Below are 22,354 nucleotides of genomic sequence, written 5' to 3'. Positions count from 1 at the left end.
CGTGCGCGAGAGAGAGAGAGCGAGAGCGAGAGAGAGAGAGAGAGAGAGAGAGCTTGGAAAAGTTAAAGTTTGAACTTCCTGTCTGCTTAGGGACTCGCTAAACGAAGGACGAGCGGCTCGCTCGGCCTTGTTGACTTTGTCAGTCGGGATCGAGAAGCACCCGCTGCTCGTTCGTGCGCGCGCGCGCGCGAGCCAATCACAGCAACTACAGACAGGTAAGCGACCGCGAGCATTCTCGGCGTGGCACCAAGTTGGCGTGGACTACCGCTTCCTCGCCTCCTGCCGTGCATGCCGTCACCTGACTTGAGCAAAGCAGTCGTCCACATGCTGCTGGCGTCCACGTCACGTTGCAAAGGACAAACAAAGGCGTCGTGTCACGTGTCAAACTTCTGCCTAATACACTGAGATGAAGTTATAATGACCGAATAAAGCTGCGTGAAGCCAGAAAGGCCAAGTGGCAAGATGACAAGAGAGCTGAGAGAACCGAGGTCGTGTGAGAAGATGGCTGGTGTGATGTTGGGAGAAGTGAAAAACAAAGCTATGCAGTGACCAAGCAAGTGATGTCAAGAGACAAAATGTGACAAATTGACAAAGTTAGCCAACGTGAAAAACAAGATGACAGACACGAAGGCCAAAATGTGGCAGTCAAGTGTTGAGAAGGTGCAGAGCAAAAGGACAAAAGAGGGGGGGAAAAAATCACGTTGTTTTGGTGCTCTTGCCATCTTTTGTCTCGCTTTTCTTGAGGGCTCACTGTATGCCCTTCTTTAGTTGTCCCGCCCTCTTTTTTTTTTGTAGTCATGTTAGTCTCTTGAATTTGCCTTCTTCAAAAAGCACAAACATGACTATTAGTGACCATCCAAGCACGTCTGTCAAAGCACACGAATTAGCAGTCATGTCAAATTAGCCATAAACCATCAGTGACAACAGTGATGACCTGTCTGACAGGAAGCCTGTCAAGCGAGTAACGTCCTTGCTGCTGCCCACTGCGGCTCCAAGATGGCCGCCATGAGCGCGTCGCCACCGCTGCTGCTGCTGCTACTGCTGGCGGGAGCGGTCGCCGGTGTCATCGTGGAGGTGAATGCCGGCATGCAGGTGGCCAGGGGGCGCTCGGCCTTCCTGGGCAAGGAGATGCTGCAGATCCGGACGGAGCCCGACGCGCACTGTAAGGTGGAGGTGGTCCTCAACCAGCCGCTCACGCAGCGGGTGGGCCGCATGACGCCGCAGGTCGGCTTTCTGCCGTTGACCGGCTCTGCATTTTGCAGCCGCTTGTTGTCAGCATTGGTCTGGGCTTGTCTTGCCGCCATTAGGTGTTTGACTGCGACTTCTTGCCGGACGAGGTTGTGTACCAGCACAACGGAAGTCCTCTGCTGGACAGCGACCAAGTTCTACTGCGGGTCTACAGGTCAGTACCGCCGTGCGCTCCAAGTTACTTTTAGCTAGCGATGTTGGGAAATGTGCCAATGCCGTCCTGAGCGAGAGTGGGCGTCCCAAATAAAGCCCCGATTCAGAGCGCGTGTCGTTCCTGAGAAGAAGAGGCCTCGGATTGCGCAGATAACCTTATCTGTTCCTTCAACGTCTCGTGACTTCACGAAAACGTCGGAGACACCCTTGCGAGAAGTGACGAATGTGTTGCAGGCTGGGCTCGTCAGAGACGAGAGTGGAGACAGTGGTCGTGCGGGTTCGCGTGGTGGACCGGTCGCCCGGCCTGGTGGACTTGGGCCCGACCACCCTGGGGGTTCCCAACTTTTATGCACTCTCCAATGCCATTGACCGCTCGGTCGTCAACATCAGAAGCCAGCACGGTGCGGCGTGCACCGTGCGATTGGTCACCGCCGCTGGAGTGCTGACCGCCGGCCAGCTGGTGCGGGAGGACGATCCTCTCCAGAGGAAAGGTATGGGGCTGTTTACCAAGCCCCCCACTTCCTTCCACGGTCCGACCGACTCATTTGAAGGTTATCTCCAAAGGGATGGGATGTCCTTCTTGTCATACTTGAATGTTGAAGTTCCCCGAGTGCCATCAACGTGCTTGGATGTGCTTTGCGTCCAGGTCGTGACGTGGCAGCACTTTGCCCGGGCAACCGAGCCTGCGCGTCGGGCACCAAGGAAGTCCATTTCCTGAAGACCAACTGCCACGACTTCCTGAGTTTGGGCCTCAAGTACCGACACCTAAGCCCGCCCTCGCCCGACCTTGACTACATCGCCATCAGCGTGGAGCTGAGGGAGCAGGAGACCAGGGCTCTGCTGGAGGTTAGCTAGAGACTGGACTGGCCTCAATTTTCCAAATGACTGCTTTCCTACTCTGGGACGTTTTTGCCTGCAGGATCCAAAGCTCCTCCTGCTAGCAGTGCATTTGCACTCGGTCAACGCTAACAATGCAAGAGAAGCGTTGACGTTGTGGCACCTTTGTTGGCAGTCTGGAGGTGTCAGGAAGTGACACTTTGGCATTCCGAGCGCTCCAAAGTGTTCTTCCTTCACAGTGTTCTTTATATGCGATAACACATTTTTGCGCTCCCCCCTTCATCAAGACGCAGTCTCTGTGGCTGCCTGTCCGGATCGTCGGGGCAACGCCCAACCAGCCACCGCGGGCCACCTTCATGGCGTCCTTCATCCTGGAAGTGGACCAGTTTGTCCTGACGCCCATCACCACCGCCACACTGGACGCTGAAGACCTCGAGGGCCCCAAAGACGGGCTGGCGTTCAACGTGAGCGTCCCACCTCCCCGAGGCTACATCACCCACCTGGACAAGCATAGCAAGCCGGTCGGCTCATTCAGCTGGTCCGACCTCCACTACCTTAAGGTGGCCTACCAGCCGCCCAACAGCAGCCGCCCCGCGCGCGACAACTTTCAGGTACTAGCGCTAAGCTATCACTTTCAAACGGCATCCTCCCTGTGGCTCTCTTCAACACCAACTTTGCTTTGGTTCTGTGAATGGTATCGTGCTAATTTCGGCTAAGTTGTGCCCAAATGTTAGCCACTACATCCATCCATCCATTTTCTGAACCGCTTAGTCCCCACGGGGGTCGCGGGCGTGCTGGAGCCTATCCCAGCCGTCATCGGGCAGTAGGCGGGGGACACCCTGAACCGGTTGCCAGCCAATCGCAGGGCACACAGAGACAAACAACCATTCGCACTCGCACTCACACCTAGGGACAATTTAGAGTGATCAATCGGCCTACCAAGCATGTTTTTGGGATGTGGGAGGAAACCGGAGTGCCCGGAGAAAACCCACGCGGGCTCGGGGAGAACATGCAAACTCCGCACAGGGATCTTAGCCACTACAAAACATAATACATTTCTTTTATAAGACCAAGATGTAAGAAATAGACGAAAGGTATACATACTTCTTCCCTCCAACATCAGCTTCAGCATTAGCTTCTGAAGTTGCCTCATTGAAAAACCTGAGCCAGAATGTTAGTGGCTAAAATGTCCAATGACAAAAGCAATATGATTCATTCGCAGAAACCGAATGCTGATTTATGTTGGCTGGATATGTCTTGTATTTTTGTCCGGCTGCTAATTTACTGGCCATGTATGCCGCTACACCAGGGGTCACCAACACGGTGCCCCCGGGCACCAGGTCGCCCGTGAGGACCGCATGAGTCGCCCGCAGGACTGTTCTAAAATTAGCTCAAATTGCGGCACTTGTCAGTGAGCTGCATCTATTTATTTTACAGTCAAACCTCGGTTTTCAAACGTCCTGGTTCTCGAACAATTCGGAATTTGAACAAAAAAATTGGAGGTCGAACCTCGCGAGATGAGCCGGGAGGACCCTAGAAAACCCGACCGCGCTGCCCGGATGCCGACTGACTCTGTTCTTATTGTATTTTTGTTACTTCGAGGATTGTACTAACCCCTAATCATGCCTCCAAAGAAAGCAAGTGGGAGCAGTAAAGCCATCCTAAAACACAAAGACGCTCTTAAAGCAATGCGACAGTGAGCGCCCGGCGCGCTGCGGTTGCGCGATCGGACCAAATTAAGCTCCCTGCGCACTGAGGTCCAAGTAAATTTTGGAAAGTACATCAGGACTTTAAAAGTATTTTCTAAATTTTAGCGACGGCTCTGTCACAATAATACGACCAGCGCGGTGCAGTTGCGTGGTGCAGTTGCGCGTTCGGCGACGCGCTACTGTTGCGCGTTCGGTGGTGCGCTGCAGTTGCACGATCGGACAAACTTAAGCTCCCTGCTTAGGTCCACTTAAAGTTTGGAAAGTACATCAGGACTTTAAAAATATTTTCAAAATTTCAACGATGGCTGTCACAATAATGCGACCAGCGTGGTGCAGTTGCGCGGTGGGCGACGTGCTTCGGTTGCGCGTTCGGCGGTGCACTGCGGTCGTGCGATCGGACAAATATGCGCAAATGAAAAAATGCTTAAAAAAGAGGGGGTTTTTTTTTGTCTTGAAACAGATTAATTTTTTTCCATTATTTGTAATGGGAAAAATAGATTCGGAATTGGGCGGCTCGGTGGCGCACTGGGTAGCACGTCCGCCTCACAGTTAGGAGGGTGCGGGTTCGATTCCACCTCCGGCCCTCCCTGTGTGGAGTTTGCATGTTCTCCCCGGGCCCGCATGGGTTTTCTCCGGGCACTCCGGTTTCCTCCCACATTCCAAAAACATGCTTGGTAGGCCGATTGAAGACTCCAAATTGTCCCTAGGTGTGAGTGTGAGTGAGATTGGTTGTCTGTCTCTGTGTGCCCTGCGATCGGCTGGCAACCAGTTCAGGGTGTCCCCCGCCTACTGCCCGATGACGGCTGGGATAGGCTCCAGCACGCCCGTGACCCCCGTGGGGACTAAGCGGTTCAGAAAATGGATGGATGGATGGAGATTCGGAATTCGACCGATTCGCTTCTTGAACCGCCTTCTAGAACGGATTGTGGTAAAAAAACAAGGTTTGAATGTATTTTATATTTCTTGTTAAAATCCCACTTACATGTTAACTGGAAATGACAATAATATAGTATATATATATATATATATATATATATATATATATATATATATATATATATAAAAACAGTGAAAGCCAAATTGAGCAAATTGGCTATTTCAGAAGTGTGTCACACTGGTAGCCCTTTGCCTTCATCAGTACCCAGGAAGTTGCTCTCGGTTTAAGAAAGGTTGGTGACCCCTGCACTACACTGTTTGGCTGCTAAACTTGTAAATCTGACTAAAAGTCAGCAGCCGTGAATCTACATAGAAAATGCAGTGGACACTTCAAATACAAATTGTGCTTGCTAGCGTGCTAGCCAGAGTGCTAGCTTTGCCTAACATGCGTTTTTTTTTGCTTGAGTCTTGTTCTCGCTGGCACACGAATGCTTTTGCTTTTTGCACCAGATGGAGTTCCGGGCCATTGATGCTTCCGACGCTTTCAGTCCGCCCATTGTTGTCCATGTGTCCATCAGGGCAGCGGAGACCGACGCGCCCCGGGTCTCCTGGAACACGGGTAGGCCACGAGTGAATAACGGCCCCTGTCCGTCCGCTCACACAAAGCCCTTCGGCCTCCGCTCAGGTTTAGACCTGCTGGAGGGTCAATCGCGAGCCATCACGTGGGAGGAGCTGCAGATTGTGGACCGCGACAACCTCGATGACGTCGTCCTGGTTGCTGTGGATGGGCCCACCCACGGGTGCCTCATTGTGAGAGGTGAGCGCTCTTATGACCCGGCCACAAAATGGCTGCCGGAGTGAGTGTGCATGCGTGCGCATGCATGGAACTGGGCGACCATGGGTGGTGGGGCCCGGCAGATCGCTTGCCGTGCGTGCTAAACGACATGCAAGTTGCCTGCGGGCATAATCATCATTTTCTTCCACATTGACCAGCAACTTCTCATACTCTCAGTGGCGGAAAGTCAAAGCGGCCACGTGGATTTTTCCAAAATTTGTCAAGTTTTGTTGCGCCATCCTCCCGTCTTCGTTGGCACGGTGGGCGGCGTACGACGCCTTCGATCAATTGGACGCCAGCCCGCCCGTGTTCCCGTCCCGACCACGGCGCCCCTCCCTTTTGGGACCAATTAGCAACACTTCCTTCACACCCGTGTGCCCCAGCGAACAGAATTAAACATCACAATGATGACATCATCATGGTACATCCTAAATGTTTTTAAAACAAATGAAAAAATTCCATATGGCTGAAAACGTAATGGTTGTCTTTCCGATAAGTTTTCATTGAAATTCAAATGTTAAGAACAATGAGTTTCTCATCAATCATCGTTTAAACGACCTGAGAAACTCTTGCGTGTGAGTAACAAGCTTACTTTTTGGGTTAAAAGCATCAAAGTGATTTGCTTTTGGCGTGGCACGTGCGGCAGACGCCTTGGGCCAAATAGCGGCGTGCCAATCCCACACTCGGCGCCACCTTCGGGCCCAATTAGCGCCTTGTCTCTCGCGCTGACCGGCCGCCCGTGTCCCCTCAGTCGTGCCGCTAACGAGTGAGCGGATGGCGAGCCTCAATCTGTCACGTGACCCGAGCCTTCTGTCCTGGCACGTGGGCGCCCGCCGGGACGGACACCACGTGGCAGCAGCCCCTCCAAATGCGTCCGGTGGCTTCACGTGGTGCTCGCTAATTGAATCAAAGCGCGGGTGCTGACGACGACACGCAGCCTGCTGTTAGCGTTAGCGTGTTGCTCTGTGCCAGCTACGCGGCACGCCGCCCATTTTTGTTGTTGTTTTGCTGAGCCGGGAAGTGCCGAGATTGCCAAGTGGGCTGAGAGTGAACCGCGAGAAAGACGCGACCATTCTCGCTCATTAGTGGCTGTCAGGATGAGCGCTGATGGAATGACGTGACGATGACAGATTGATATCGCAATGGTGTCACAATTGCATGATGATGTCATCGCTGTGGCACAATGTCGATTGACAGCGACGACGCTTATTGCAATGATGACGCGTGGCCGTGATGACAGAAGGGCCTACGCGATGTGGCAGCGACATGTCAACGCTGTCCCGTTCCCCCGGCGGCACGGCAGGTGTGAAGGCGTTTGCGTTCGGTGTGCGAGACCTGCGCGAGGGCATGGTGGCCTACGAGCACTCGGACAGTGAGAGCACCCGCGATCATGTGGTCTTCCGCATCAGCGACGGGCGCCATAGCCTGCGCTATAAGTTCCCCATCAACATCCTGCCACGCGACGACATGCCGCCCTCCCTGGTCAACAATGTGGCGCTGGAGGTGCCCGAGGGTGGCGCCCTCAGGCTGCGCCCAGCCGCCCTCTTAGCCTCCGACCCGGATTCGCCCGACGACCACATCCTCTTCAGGGTGGACACCCTCCCCAGGGCCGGCCGGCTTGTCTCCAGAGCCGACCCACGCAACCCCGGTGAGTGTGTGTGTCTTTGACTCTGCGTTTGTGTACGTATGTGTGTTTGCCTTTGTGAATGCATACGTTATTCTGTCCGTTGATGTTGACAGGCCTTCCAGTCACTTCCTTCCTCCAGCGCGAGTTGACTCAGGGTCTGATCTTCTACCAACACTCCGGAGACGAAATCTTTGAGGACTCCTTTGATGTCACGCTGGCCGACTCGCACGTGCCGCCCAACCTCTCGGAAGCTTACGTTAGTTGGGGGCCCACCCATTGGCTCGCTCCCGACCCACTGAGCGAGTCCTCCGTGTCCTGCCCCGCAGACGGTGTCAGTGGTGGTGTTCCCGATGGAGGACGAGCTCCCGGTGGAGTCCGGAGGCAGCGTGCGTCACCTGACGCTGAAGGAGACTCAAGTGGCCTTTGTCACCCGCGCGCACCTGCGCTTCAGCCACCCCGAACACCCACATGCCGACCTCACCTACACCATCACCCTGCCCTGTCACAGCCCGACGCGTCCCAGGTGCAGGCGTCGCGCTCGCCCCAATGCGCATCGTCAGACCTTCAGCTGAACAGATGCTTTTGCCGTGCGTGTACAGTTTGATGGACGCCGGCCGCCTCATCTTTGTAGACGGCGCCGCCGCCCTGCGGCGGGACCCCACGGCGCCGGCGCTCAAGTCCTTCACACAGGTGGGTGCGTGGATGGGCGGGCAAGCGGTGGACCGGAGTGCTGACCGCGCGTGTTGTGGCCCGTGGCAGCACGGGGTCGACCACCTGAAGGTGGCGTACATGCCGCCCCTGGAGGACATCGGCCCTGACCCACTCGATGTCCGATTTGTCTTCACTGTCAGCGACCGTCGCGGCGGTGCCCTTTCCGGCCTTGACTTCAATATCACCGTCACACCCGTGAACGACCGGCCGCCCGAGGTCACCGCAACGTTACCTTGGTGCCCGCCCGCTCAGCTCGCGCTTTGTTGACGGGCGTGTGTGGCACGTGCGCTCAGGCTTTCACCAACCTGCTGCGCGTGGAGGAAGGTGGGACGGTGTGCGTGACGGACGAGCACGTGCTGGTGCGCGACAGCGACACCCACCAATCGAACCTCAAGGTGTTGCTGGAGCGCCCGCCGCGCTGCGGTCGACTGGAACTGCGTGGGCAGAGCCTGGGACCCGGCGACTCATTCACGCTGGCCGATCTCAGAGGACTCGCCGTCAGGTGACGTACCCGCCCGTCCCCCCCCCGAGACCGCCTCCATTTTACCGGTGCAACCCGCATCGCAGGTACGTCCACGACGACTCGGAGAGCACAGAGGACGACGCCGGACTTCGCGTGACGGATGGCGTCAACGCCGTCTTGCTAGACCTGCTCATCCACGTGTGTATTTTTTCTGAATGTTTTTTTTCAAAATTTGATGAAAACAATCAACAAAATTAATCTTGTGTCAAAAATAAATCCAGCAAAAACCTCCCAAACTTGCTCCACTGGTCATGTGACTCTGACAATCATTTGTGTCGTCTGTTCATATTTAAAATGACGCAGCTGGTGTCAACCTTTGCTCCGTCAGGTGGTGCCCGTGAACGACGTACCTCCGCAGCTGAACGCGGGCCTGCAGGGCGAGCTGCGCTGCCCCGAGGGCGGCCGCGTCCAGCTGACTGCTGACTACGTGGCGGCCACTGACCGCGACAGTGAGGATGCCGAGCTGATTTTCATGTTGCTGCGGAAGCCCGCCAGGGGCGAGCTGCACAGGGCGGGACTTCCAGTGGACAAGTTCACCCAGATGGACCTCCTGCAGGGTCACGTGTTCTACGTGCACACGGGTAAGACGTACCAATGCTAACGTTACCTAATGATGATAAGCTAACACACTTGACTGCTCCGGTGCACTCAATTCAGCTAACATTGTTAAGGTGGCATACATGATATCGAGATGTTACTGTGTTAAATTTGTCGAAGGTTTGCTTGTGCTCATGCTAACTAGCTCACATTGCTAAGCCGATCCACTCGAGCTGCATCATCATGTTGTCTTGGGCTAATGTTGCTAAACTGCCACACCGCAGCTACCTCTTCAGATTAATTTTAGCTAACATCGCTAAGCCAATGCACTTGAGTTCATCATCATCACCATCACGCTGACGTTGGCCAATGTTGTTCAAGATAACGCACTTAAGCTAAACCGTCATGCTGACGTTGCTAAGCTAATGTGCAAGAGCTTAGCCACCAGCGTATGGAAAGCCGGGTTGCTCTCGACTGTGCAACTTCCTGTCGGAGTGTTCAGGTGGCGAGATTGGCCCCGCCTCCACATCCGACACCGTCACGCTCATCATCTCCGACGGCAACGAGGGCGGGACAGACGGCTGTTGCGTACCTCTGCATGGCACGCTCCCTGTGTACGACCTCAACATCACGCTGCTTCCGGTCAATAACAAAATTCCCAGCGTGGTCCTGGGTGAGTTTGTGTATGTGTGCCTACGAGCTGCTCGTCAGCGTCGATGAAGGACGCCGACACCTTTCTGTGCCAAGCATGCTCTGCATACTGGGAAGCTTCCATTCCCTTGGGGAAGACGATGGTCCTTGCGGGAATACGAGCCAAAAGGGCTTCGAGCGTGTTTTTGTTGATGGGCATGCGCCAGCAAGCATGTGCACGGGCGGCCGTGTGTGTGCCGCAGGAGCGTCCGCGTTGCAGGTGGACGAGGGTTTGAGGGTGTGCCTGCGCGGAGCCATCCTGGGGGCCTCGGACCCCGATAGCACTCCCGAGCAGCTGACCTTTCACTTGGATGCCAAGCCCCTGCACGGCTTCCTGGAAAACGTTCAGCCAGCAGCCGGGTCAGAAAAGAGCAATGCGGGAATCGCCGTAGGTCAGCAAGCGTGATCGGCACAATTGCATTCTCGTGCATGTCAAAAACCTTTTTGGAGTCTCGGCAGAGTCATTCAAGCTGGACGAGTTGACGTCGGGCTTCGTCAACTACGTCCAATCAGAACACAAAGGGGCGGAGCCCACGGCGGACCGATTGCTCATTAGTGTGAGTGATGGCTTGCATCACTCTGCCTCTGTCCCCGTCGACATCGTCATCAAGCCCACCAATGATGAGGCGCCGTCGCTGCGTCTCGCCAACTTTACAGTACGTCACCATGCGCATGTCACACCTGCGCCATATTGAGTGAGGCGTTGTGTCCAGGTGAAGGAGGGAGGCACGCGGGAGTTGACACCGTCCCTCCTGGACGCCTTTGACCTGGATGCCCCCCCGGACGAGCTGACCTTCAGCCTGTCAGCGGCGCCGGCGCACGGCAGCCTGAAGGCGAGCGTCTCCCACCCCGGAAAAGAGGCCAGCGCTTCCGCCATCGCCGTCATGTCCTTCACCCTGCGGCAGCTGCGCCAGGGTAGGCCCCGCCCCTTCCTGCCGTTACTCAAGTGGCAAAAGACGACAATTATTGTCCGTCCTGAACCGGTGAAAGCTTCCTGTTGCTGACGGAGCATTTTCCCTGTTCGTTGAGGCATGCACCTGTGGTACGCGCACGATGACTCGGAGAGTCTGGATGACCGGCTGACTCTGCGACTGACAGACGGCGTCCACTCGCTCAGTGCTACCGCCACCGTTACCGTGCAGCCCGTTGACGACCACCCGCCCCACCTCCTCAAGTATGCGCAAAATGCGAAATTTCTTTCGAAACAGGAGGCAGACGGGTTGTCCGTGGCACCCCATCGGTCTCGTTTGTGTCTCGATTATCTTTCCATGCGGCCCCGTTGGCTGGATTTTTTTCCTTTGCTTAACGTGGTTCGTGCATTGCTGTTCTTCCTCATTTGATTCCTTGGTGGCTATACATGCTTGCTTTTTTGTGGCGCTCGTGTCACGGGGAGCACGTGGAATGTTTCAAAGTTGTCCCCGTGCCACCATGCGGAACAACGTCATTATCGGTGAGCTGGCGGGACGTCGCCATCGTGGGGGCGGACATGTGGCGGGTCGCTCTGCTTGAGTGCACGAGTGCTCAAACTGTTTTCATTTGAATGAGTGATGAATTTGCACCCTTCACTGGCTTGCGCGTTACCCCCCATCAACCCCACCCCCTGTTAGGAACCCCTCCGGACCCGGGCGGCGGCGCCGTGGCAGCGCGAGCAGGCGGAACAAACGCGAAGGAACACGTGCGCTTGGCAGATGTCCGCCGCTGCTTCCTGCAGGACGAAGGCAGCGGCTGAGTTCCTGCGTGGATTTTACTTCCGAGTGAAGACGCAGACAGACGTTTTGTCGTGTAACCCCCCCTGCCCCCCCCGACACCAGCGGGCGCCCCCGCGAGGAACCTGCTGTCACACCAATGCTGCGACCTGCTCCGTCCGTCCATCTGCTCATTTGCCGTCACAAGGGGGAAAATTCAAGCTCACAGAATCGTTACCGCGTGTTATTTTGCGTCCTTGTTTTCTTTGTGTTTGTTTCACTTCTGTTTTGCTTTGTGTCATTCTTGTTTGCTTTGCGTACCAAATGCTCATCTTTTGTTTTAGGGTGTATTCAGACCTGACTGTTTGGTCCGTTTAAAGCGGTCCGGACCTTTTGTATAGGTATGAATACACGCAAACGAATCCTGGTGCGGATTAAAGAAACAGACCGAGACCCACTTTTTCAAGTGATCTCGGTTCGCTTCCAAAGCTACTCTGGTGCAATTCGCTTCAGGTGTGAATACAAACAGCGAAGATCCGAACCAACAGCACAAATATGCAGAGCAGGACTCATGTTTTCCTCAATTTCCGGGTCTGTACTCTCTGTGCCGCCCAGGTCATTGCTGTCCGAACCAACAGCACAAATATGCAGAGCAGGACTCGTGTTTTCCTCAATTTCCGGGTCTTTACTCTCTGTGCCGCCCAGGTCATTGCTGTCCAATGGGCTGTGCCGCCCAGGTCATTGCTGTCCAATGGGAGCCCAGATCGTCACAAGCGTGGATGTGTATACTTCACATACAAAAATTAAATCTAAATTGGAACCGGACCAAACGACAAAAATTAAGTCCGCTTTTGGTCCGGACCAAACAAGCGGACTAAAGATCTTTTCTGTTCTGAATCCACCCTTAAATTGTCTCACACTTTGTTTGGCGCTCTGATTGTGAAATGCAAAAGCACCATTCCCGTTAGGACTGACCAAGAGATTGAGCAAATTTTGCCTGACGTGAACACTCGAACCTGAGGCTGTTTGCATTCACGTGTGACTGAAACGTTGCGGCACCCTCCGCTAGCTGACGACGTCTTCTCGTTTCAGGAATGCCGGGGCAGAGGTGGAGCCTGGTGTGCGGCGGCGGCTCTCTACCGTGGTCCTTCAGGCCGAGGATGCCGACACGCCGGCGCATGAACTCTTCTACCTGCTGCACGCCACGCCACGCTTGGGAAATCTGCAGTTGGAGGTGACGCTAATGTTGCCCTTGCTTATGTTGTCCTTGCTTATGTTGCTTCCTGTTTTGCTCTTCCTCTTTGGCTTCCTCCTTGGCTTCCTCCTTGGCTCCTCCCCTCGATGGCTTCCCGGTGGACAACGTTCTTCCCGGTGGTCAGAGCGAGACTGGCCCGATGGAGCTGGGGGCAGGTCAGAACTTCACTCAGGATGACGTGGATGCAAACCGGCTGAGCTACATGCCTGGCGAGCGCACCGACGCGGCCGGGTTCAAAGGTCACGACGGGTTCAGCTTCAGCCTCAGCGACCTGGAACACCAAAGCTCGCTCCACACCTTTTCTATCAACATCAGCGCCGCCCACAAAGGTCAGAAGCGTTTCGCGGAAGCCATTTCTTGTCGTCCACTTTGGGTTCATTGACGACCTGTTTTTTGCTTGACGTTGTCCCCTTTGCTCCCTGCTTTGCCTCGCCTGCGTGATGCTTTTGCCTGCTTGTGTTTGCTTCTTAATGCGCCTCCTTGTGTTAGCCTCATTGCGGCTTGTTTGATTCCTTCTCTTTTACTTCATTTGTGTCCTCGTTTACTTCACGTGGCTGCCTCGTGCGCTTTGTCGTTGACTTTCCTTGTTTCATTTCTTCGGCACTCCCGATGGTCTTGATGTGTCCGGGTTGGCGCCGTTTTGTCTCAGAGGCGGTCGCACTCCGCAGCGGGCCAGTGTGCCAAACATGCCGGCTTGGCACGTGGGCACCGTCTCATCTATTATTGACTGCGAGCGACGCGGACGCGCCCGCTTTGCCAGTCGGGTGAACACAGCCGAGACAACACCCCGGGACCACCTGGACACTTCTGGCAGGCACGGGGGGGGGGGGGGGGGGGGGGCTCAATTATTGACAGGCCACATGTCAACACGCGCCAACCAGTGTGACCTTCCTGTGATGACATCACCCGAATGTCATTCAGCTTATGGCTGCTTGACGTTCGTCTTTTGGCAATTCCGAGTTGACTTTGTCATTTGCTTCCGCGTTTTAATTAATGTCGTTTGCATCTTCGCAATCCGCTTCAAGTAAATCTTCATGCGCGTCCTTCTGCGGTTTCTCGTTTGTGTTCCGGTTTGCTTTCTCAGGTGACATCTTTGTGTGGACGGGCGAGGTGCGCGTAAGGGCGGGAGAGCGCGTGGTCCTGAACACCGACTTCCTACGGGCGTGGGACGGCGGTGGGCGCCCCAAGCGGCTGCGCTACACGGTGACGGTGGCGCCGCGCCACGGCCTGCTGCACGCCGGAACGCAGCCTGGCGTGCCGCTCGACACCTTCACGCAAATGGACGTGGCTGCGCAGCGCGTCTGCTACACGCACGACAACGGGCAACTGCAACGCAGCGACACCTTCAGGTTAGTGAGGGAAGGGACGGCTCCCTGTCAAGCATCCGAGAAAAGAAGGCGTTTCTGTTGATGTACGGGCGCCGGGTGCCAATTTGGCAGCTGGCGGACTTTTCATGGTAGGAGGCTTGGATGGGGGGGGGGGGGGCGCATTTGGGACACCAGAGACTGCCGGCTTGCCGTGTTTGACAACAAGATGCCAAAGACAGCATGCCAACCGGCTGCACGTTTGGCGGCAGAAGCGCAAACGCATCACAGCCAAAAAGAATGCGTGCGTGTGTTGCCAGGACAACGGGAAGACTGCATGCCAACCGGCTGCACGTTTGGCGGCAGAAGCGCAAACGCATCACAGCCAAAAAGAATGCGTGCGTGTGTTGCCATGACAACGGGTGATGAATGGTCGCCATTAGAATGACAACAACGCCGGCGTGCCAAACATGCATGTCCGACGCCACCGACAGATGTTGCACCGCGATGTGCGTGCCTACGTGTCTGTGTGTGCATTTGCTGGCCCAGGATTTTGAAACTTGTGGCACTTTGTCAGCTGATTGGCTCCAGGGCGGAGGTACAGATTGTGCTGGCTGCATCTGTGTGCATAGATGTGTGTGGACACTCAGTTCGACACTCAGTTCGTTTGGATGTGCATGTCGTTTTTGTATGTTTTGCAAGAGTGATTGTGTGTTTGCATGTGTATTTTTTGTGTATGGGTCTTTCTGCAGATGTGGGTGTGTGGTTGTGTGTGCAGGTATTTGTAAGAGTGCATATTTGTATGCGATTTTGTCTGGCACATGTCGTTATGTACACGTGTTTGTGCGTGTCGGCGTATTTGTGTGTTGGACATGAGTCTTCATGTTTGTCATTGTGTGCGAATGTATTTGTATTCGTGCGTGTGTTGTGCATATGTGTGTGTCTGGGTTAGGTCCAGGGCAAATGTGTTAGTGCACGTTTGTGTGTGACGAGTGCAGCATGTTTGTGTGTTGTGCACGCGATTGGTCTGGTCCAAAGAATTGTTTACCTTTTTTCCCCGCCAACTTTGTTTCGTGCGTCAGTTTTGTGGTGAGCAACGGTGAGCGGACACAAGTCGGCAGCGTGCATTTGTCCATCGAAGAGGTAGACCGCATCCCGCCGACGTTGGAGGTCAACGCGGGCATGCGCGTGCAAGACGGCGGCATGGCGACCATCACCGCCGAGCACCTGCGGCTCAGTGATGCTCAGGCGTCTGCCTCCAAGCTCACCTTCACGCTGACCCGGCTGCCGCGATACGGACGCTTGCTGCTGCGGGGCATCCCGCTCGGCTCCGCGCCCAGCCTCCTGACGCAGGCGGGCTTCACCCAGGCGGACGTGGATGGGCGCCAACTGGCTTACCGGCATGACCCGGGGGCCGACCCGACGAGCCGGCCGCTCAACGACAGCTTCCACTTCCTGCCTGCCGACGGCCGCAACCGGGGCTACTTGAAATACGGGCAGTTGAGGACGGAGCCGGCTGTCTTTCACATACACGTGAGCTATGATCACTTCGCCTGCAATCGAATCACCGTCAATGAAGTCTTGAAAATTCAGCAAAAATGAAAGTAAAAGTCCCAAACTTGAATGTTTAGCCATAGCTTTAATTTTAACCGTGGACTGATGCGATAGCCCTTGTTTGAGAGCCAAATCCAGGCATAAAACGGGTTCATTCCTCAGTCGTTGAATCCTGACATAAAAAGAAAAAGTAAGCTCAAAATAGGCAGTCCAAACAAGTGTGATTAGCGCGACCCAGTGGCTGCTGAGCACAACTGCAGCAAAAATCAAACATTTATGTATCTGACCTGGCTGACAAAAAAAAAAAACAAAGACAGCAGGTGAGCAACCTGCAAATCTATGCCTTGGACTTCTGCTGACTCCCTGTTTCTGCGCTGAGGTGGAGCATGCGGACCGCTCGGCTCCCTTCCTAACTGCCTTGGGTTGCCCCAGCGAGGTGGTCCAGCTGAGCGACAGCCGCCAGGCACTGTTGATCACGTCCAAGCATCTGCGGGCCGCCGACACTCGCAGTCCGTCTGATCAGCTCCAGTTTGCCGTTATCACACCGCCCCGCTTTGGCCACCTGGAGAATATCCGCACCGGTAAGAGGGCCGCCACACTATGTTGTGACTGATGAGCAAGTTGGTGCCACTCGACATGTGATTTGCTTGAGCCAAGTCGCGACGTGACCCGACTCACGGGCGGCTTGCTTCCTCACGGGCGTCCTCACCCCCATGCTTCCAGGAGCTTACGTCCAAGGCCGTTTCTCACAGCGAGATGTAGAGGGGCGCTCGCTGGTCTACGTGGTGCCTGCCGACGTAGACGTGACGGAAGACGGCTTCCTGTTCCGACTAAGCGACCCGGCAGGGAACGTCGCCGTGCCGCAAATGTAGTGTAGCCCATTTATGTGTCTGTTGCGATGCTAATTGCTATAATTACCTTCTTTGTATCAGCAGGGTTCAGAATTTTAAAAAATGGGCTTCTTTGAAAATTGTTAGAATACCAAAATAGAATTCAGAAACGGGGTAAGGGAAAAAGTGATGATGCGGATGACTATTTTTCTAATACGAGGTCCTGCTGATTTCCAGAGAAAAATGTCCAAGACAAGAGCCTGCTAGGTGTGGTGGTGTCATGTGACTAGCAACTAGCATAGTGAACAGCGCACTTCAGTGTCACGTGACTAGCGTAACGAGTCGCGCGTCGGATGCAGGCTGAACCTTTCCTGGTCCCGAATCGAGTTGACAGCCAGCTGTTTTCGGATGTGCGAGACGGCGGGAATGCTCCAGATCCAGATTCAACGGCGTGGGAAGAGTGTCGACCCGGCCTACGTGGCCATCCAGGTATAAAATGCACCACAGACAAAAAAAAAAGTGTCACAGGGAGCATACACGGCGACTCCTTGCAGGCACAGGACGGGACTGCCAAAGCGGGTAGAGACTTTACACACAGCACAGCCGGACTGATACAGTTCGATCCAGGTGAGACCAGAAGGTAACCCTTGCGTGAATAGTTGACGATGCGTTGGGTAACCCATCCGCACCCTCCTTGTAGGAGTGGACAGGAAAACGTGGAACATTTACCTGGAAGCCGACGGCCTGGAGGAGAATGACGAGGACTTCACGGTCACGTTGAGGAACCCCAAGAACGCCGTCTTGGGACAGACGACCTCAGCCAAGGTGGAAATAATTGACCCCAGAGGAGGTGAGCTAGTGCACGTTTGTCCTCAACATCTCCCTCGGAATTGTAAGTTTACATTGAGCATAACAAATATCTTTCTGTCCTCGGCATCGTCATGTTCCTGTTCCTTTCCATCAGTGTTAGCATCAGCATGGTAGCACAAGCATGGTCTTATTCCTGTTGACCTTACGTTGTTCTTGTTCCTGACAGACATTAGCAAGAACATGCCAGCCGCAACATTTTGTTAACAGTAAGAATGAACATGTTCCTCATCAGGAAGAGGCACATGATTTTTTTCTGCTCATAAGGATCATGTGTCCTATTCCTGTCATCATGTTCTTGTCCCTGCCCGGCAGGACGTTGCAACCTCAGCATAGAGCAAACTGCCAAGGCCACTCCCCCTCCGACGGTTGCCACACCTCCTCTGGCGGTTGCCACACTCCTTCCGGCAGAGGATGACGTCATGCTGGATGTGGAGGCGGAGCTTCTGTGGGAGACCACCCACCCTCCCCGAGGCGACGTCCCGAACCGTCGACCCTTTACGGATGACCATGGCCAGGAAGATCTGCAGGACCAACCGCACCCCCCCCACACACACAAAGAAGTCGCCAAAAATGCCGGCAATGATGGACTCAAGGTAGGTAGACCTGCATTTTGAGGAACTATCTTGGTCCAATATATAGGCCACAATGTAAAATCCACATGTAGGGAATGACTAAATGGTCGAATCACACATCTTCCATGTGCTAAGGTGCTGTCAGCGAGCGCAAAGCCGGACCAGAAAGTTTGGACGGTAAGACCGAACGTTGACTAAAAGAGAAGCTAAAATGGGAACAGGACCTAGACAAAAAACAAACTCAGAATAAGAATCAGAAGAAAAAACTAAATAGATCAAGAAGCAAAACAATAATAAAAACAGGAATCGGGACAAGATACAGAATCACAAGGACCAGAAGACAAAAAAGCCACATCAAATCCACAACTAGAATCGAAAACAGTAGTTGGGACCACAAAAAGGTTCAAAAATAGAACACGATCCAGAATCAGATCCACAACAAGAAGCAGAATAGAACAAGACCAAGAATCACAACATGATAAGAATTAGACAAAAAACATCCACAGCCAGGATTGAAAGCATGAAACAAAATCAGAACAAGAGTCCAAATCGATACAAGATTCAGAAAAACACCAGAAGTAAATTCAGAAACTAAAAATAATCAGAACCACCGTATTTTCCGGACTATAAGTCGTACCAGCCATAAAATGCATAATAAAGAAGAAAAAAACATATATGTCACATGTATATATATATATATACATATATATGTCGCATTTTTGGGAGAAATTAATTTGATAAAATCCAACACCAAGAACACACATGTCTTGAAAGGCAATTTAAAATAAACATAGAATAGAGGCAACAATAGGCTGAATAATTGTACGGTATGGTAACGTTACACGACACAAACACCGAACTGTGAACATGCCTGGTATGAAATCTTCATCCTCTGTCACTTTTAAACAACTCCGCTAACTCCAGAAGTAGAAGATGCAGCACTTCCTCTTCTACGTCGCTTACGTCAGACTCATTGTCAGTTGCAGTTCCAATTATTCCACAGGCGTAGAGCGCCCTCATGCGGTTCAGTGTGAAAATAACATGTGACATGATATAATGTGTCAATAATATCACACTTAAGTCACTCCTGAGTAGTCGCACCCCTGGCCAAACTATGAAAAAAACTGAAAAATACGGTAGAATCAAGCGTTTGACCCAGAACAAAAAAAGATCAGAACCACCATAAAAAGAGGACACGAATCAGAATTAGAAGAATCCGAATTTGGCTAACATTCGGAACCCTAACCTGACCAACTGTCCTCAATCAGTTCCACAGTCTGACTTCTCTACGGTTGGAGGAGGCAGTGGCAGTGGCACCACCAGCAGATAGCGCCACCGATGAGCACCATCCAGGAACGGCCCCTGTGGCAGATGACGCGGAGGTGGACTCACACCAACGCAAAGTACGGCTGCCATCCTACAATGAGACTTGTTGTCGTCGTCTGGCGATTGCTCGCTAGCCCGTTTGTGTTGCTCAGATGGGGAGGTCGCTGGGTGGCCGCTGCCAAGAGGGCTGGACGCACCACGGCGGGTGCTGTTACCTGGCCAGCTTGTTCCTCGGCAACTGGGCCAGCGCCGAGCGCGCCTGCTCCCTCCTGTGAGGCGCCGAGCTCAGCCAGCGCCTGAAACCTGCAGTCACACCCCTCCATGATTCATTGTGCCAATTACTGACAGGTCCAACAGCAGCCTGCCAAGCGTCCGCTCCAGGCGAGAACTGGGCTGGCTCTGGAGATTTGTCGGCAGGAAACCCTTTTGGATGGGCAGCATCAAGATGGCGGCAACGCACCGAGGTAAGCGGGCTTGCCAGTCGGCTTTCGAGCAAGCGTGTTTGGCGACTGATTCTTCTGCACAAACGCTGGAAATAACGTTGCATTTGCGTCAGGTCTTTCGGGGGCGTCGCCATGCTTGCTGGCGAAAAGCTCCTCCCGTTGGACATCCGCCGACTGCAACGCAGATGTGCAGCACGCCTTCATCTGTGAGGCACCACCGCTGACTCGCACTCGCTGACTCGCGTTCGCTGACAGGCTAAAGCTGGAGCCGCCACTCCTCTTGCTATGGATGACAGTGATGAAGACGCCGATGCTTGATGGTTTTAGGTTTCTTGCCGTGAGTGCCGCTCCTGCCCAAAGCATGCAAATGTCCCCCATTGTGAAGTTGGGGAAGCTTGCAATGATGACACCTAAACGGCAGCTGTGTCTTGTCCATAATTTGCAAGTGAGCAAGAAAGCTGTGGCACACCTCAAACACCAGAGAGCCCCCCCGCCCACCCCAACAATTTCACAGCGCAATTAAATGCGTGCCACACACATTTAACATGCTACCACTCTTTTTGAAAGCTGATCCGTGTATATTTTAGCCACCCTCCAGCCCACCCCACACAGCCAACGCAATTGCCAATTGTGAAGGCAGTATTTTATCACCAAGCCATCAAATTACAAACGGGCAGCGATGAGTGGTCACCAGAGGGCGCCAGAGCTCGGCAGAGGCACCTTTGACTAAACAAAAAGGAAATCGTGAGCGTTACAAGAAAATACTGGAAATATACATACATATCTACTTTTACACGAGCTGGAGAAATGACTGGAAATATACACGCATATTTACTTTTACACAAGCTGGAGAAATTGATGAGTAAAACTGATTCTACCAAACTGTTGTCTCATTCTTATGATGCACATCCGACTGGTTTTGGACGCCCAGATGTTTGCACCGCATCCCAGTGACCCGTTCCAAGTTCACGTTCTCATCTGCCAAAACCACCTGCGTACAGACAGCACAGCGAAATACACAATCATACGCAGTGGCGGTTCTACACTGATTTACGCCCTGGGCGAGACTACTTCCAAGCGGCCCTCCCTCATAAAAAAAAAAAAAAAAAATTCACACAGATGTTTGATAGAATGTGAGAAATTGACTATTGGATTTCTTGATTGCACATGTTTCACTATTGCAATCACAACAGGAAACACTTTTTAAAGTGCACAAAGACAATGGGACAATTCTGAAAATTACAGTTATCAGTGTGTATAGTAAATGGCAGAACAGTAATAAGAAAAAATTAAGAATTATGGCTTTCACTTTTTTTGTTATCAGTGTGTATAGTAAATTGGCAGAACAGTAATAATTAAGAAAAAATTAAGAATTATGGCTTTCACTTTTTTGTCCATCTCATTAAATTGGCACTGGATAAGAACAACAGTCAATAGTTCTCCACTATGTCACTCAAGAGGAGTGAAGAGGAGACTAAACCAATTTCACGTAACTTGGGGGTGACGTTATAGCTTTGTATCACCCATTTGACACAATTCAGAAAAGTGCAGGAATTTTAGACCTGTATTTATAATATCTATATCTATACATGACATGTGTTTTGGGGAAGAAATGTATTGCTTTTAGCCCACTAATGCCCACTATACAGTGGATCCCCCCTTTTCATCAACTGTTTCCGTATTGGCCCGAATACAAGACAACCCTGATTATCAGACGACCTCCTTTTTCAAGACTCAAGTTTGAAGGAAGACTTTTTGAATACCAATTTTAATTTTTATACAGAAAATAATTACAGTACATCTGAAACAAATGATTATAGCAATATATTCGAGAGAAAAAGCATGTTATTTTGCCTCATTCAAATCATGCAAAAACTGTTATCACATCTTAATATCTGAACATTTAAATATGTAAACTAAAGTGCAATCATATTTGTAAATGAATGGCTTCTGGTTTTTGAAATGTAAATAAACCAATCTACTGTGACAAAACAACAAAATTGCAATAACTGGATCAACCATTAAAGTGAAGTCTAACTGTAATTGTAGTCTTGAAAACAAATCTGAATAAGGAAAAACATTGCAATAAAATAATGCAAACTGGTTTAAACTTGAGAGTAGCTGAGATCTGTCATGTTAGAACATTACTCTTCACAAACATCCTCTGCCTCGCTGTGCTCAGTGTCACTGGCCACGTACGCGCACACCCTGTCGAACTCTTGAAAGCGGCCGCTCTGAGGACCACGGAAAGCTTTTCTCTGACTTTGAGCATTTTTTAGGCGATCTTTTTGAGCCCTCCATCTCCACACATTACACTCTGCGACACCATATTGCACAGCCGCTTTGCAATTGTTTGAAGACTCTGCCTCATTTATCACAGTCATCTTGAAGTTAGAATCATAACTTCTTCTGAGCTGCCGGTTATCCTGGCTGAATCAACCTCCCATCTATCCAAGACTTGTACCTGTCCAGGACCAGGAAACGTGCAAGTAACATCTCTACAGACCCTTCTCACCCAGGTTGCAGTCTGTTTGAACTACTCCCCTCCGAACGGCGTTATAGACCACTGTACGCCAAAACCAGAAGACACAGAGACAGCTTCTTCCCCCAGGCTGTTGCTCTGATGAACTCACAGCACTCTTGAGTCTCAAGAGTCATTGCTGTGCAATAACATCCTGCTCTCCACACCTTTTTTTGAATTGTCTACAGTGTAGACAATTGTGTAGGCCACATCCGGCCCACGGGACCGTTTAATCCGGCCCGCCAACC

General features: G+C 52.6%; 1 protein-coding gene across 9 annotated transcripts; it reads left to right on the top strand.

The window, feature by feature from the left end:
* Positions 1–3: 3 nt before the first annotated feature.
* Positions 4–20,467, top strand: frem1b (Fras1 related extracellular matrix 1b). 9 transcript variants are annotated; one of them, XM_049729885.2, is made up of 36 exons: positions 14–215; positions 946–1,224; positions 1,308–1,402; positions 1,636–1,892; positions 2,048–2,247; positions 2,526–2,849; positions 5,334–5,442; positions 5,509–5,640; positions 6,962–7,306; positions 7,399–7,541; positions 7,612–7,808; positions 7,885–7,975; positions 8,045–8,212; positions 8,290–8,498; positions 8,564–8,657; positions 8,848–9,100; positions 9,559–9,729; positions 9,950–10,138; positions 10,206–10,402; positions 10,460–10,661; positions 10,776–10,920; positions 12,524–12,665; positions 12,811–13,015; positions 13,771–14,035; positions 15,073–15,523; positions 15,924–16,125; positions 16,268–16,412; positions 16,734–16,863; positions 16,929–17,001; positions 17,075–17,224; positions 17,557–17,837; positions 17,952–17,993; positions 19,085–19,219; positions 19,295–19,413; positions 19,491–19,606; positions 19,699–20,467. In XM_049729885.2, exons 2-36 carry the CDS (start codon positions 997–999, stop codon positions 19,821–19,823), a joined length of 6,330 nt encoding a protein of 2,109 aa, XP_049585842.1. In that variant the 5' UTR covers positions 14–215; positions 946–996; the 3' UTR covers positions 19,824–20,467. The 9 variants fall into 9 exon arrangements, with proteins under 9 accessions (XP_049585876.1, XP_049585867.1, XP_049585859.1 ...); XM_049729878.2 differs by having other exon boundaries at positions 1,636–1,952; XM_049729851.2 differs by having other exon boundaries at positions 13–215; positions 1,636–1,952; positions 7,885–8,212.
* Positions 20,468–22,354: the final 1,887 nt, after the last annotated feature.

The sequence above is a fragment of the Syngnathus scovelli genome, chromosome 10 (genome assembly GCF_024217435.2).
Source record: "Syngnathus scovelli strain Florida chromosome 10, RoL_Ssco_1.2, whole genome shotgun sequence".
NCBI classification, from domain to species: Eukaryota; Metazoa; Chordata; class Actinopteri; order Syngnathiformes; family Syngnathidae; genus Syngnathus; species Syngnathus scovelli.
The sequence above is the reverse complement of the archived record's forward strand: the minus strand, read 5'-3'. Positions and strand labels throughout refer to the sequence as shown.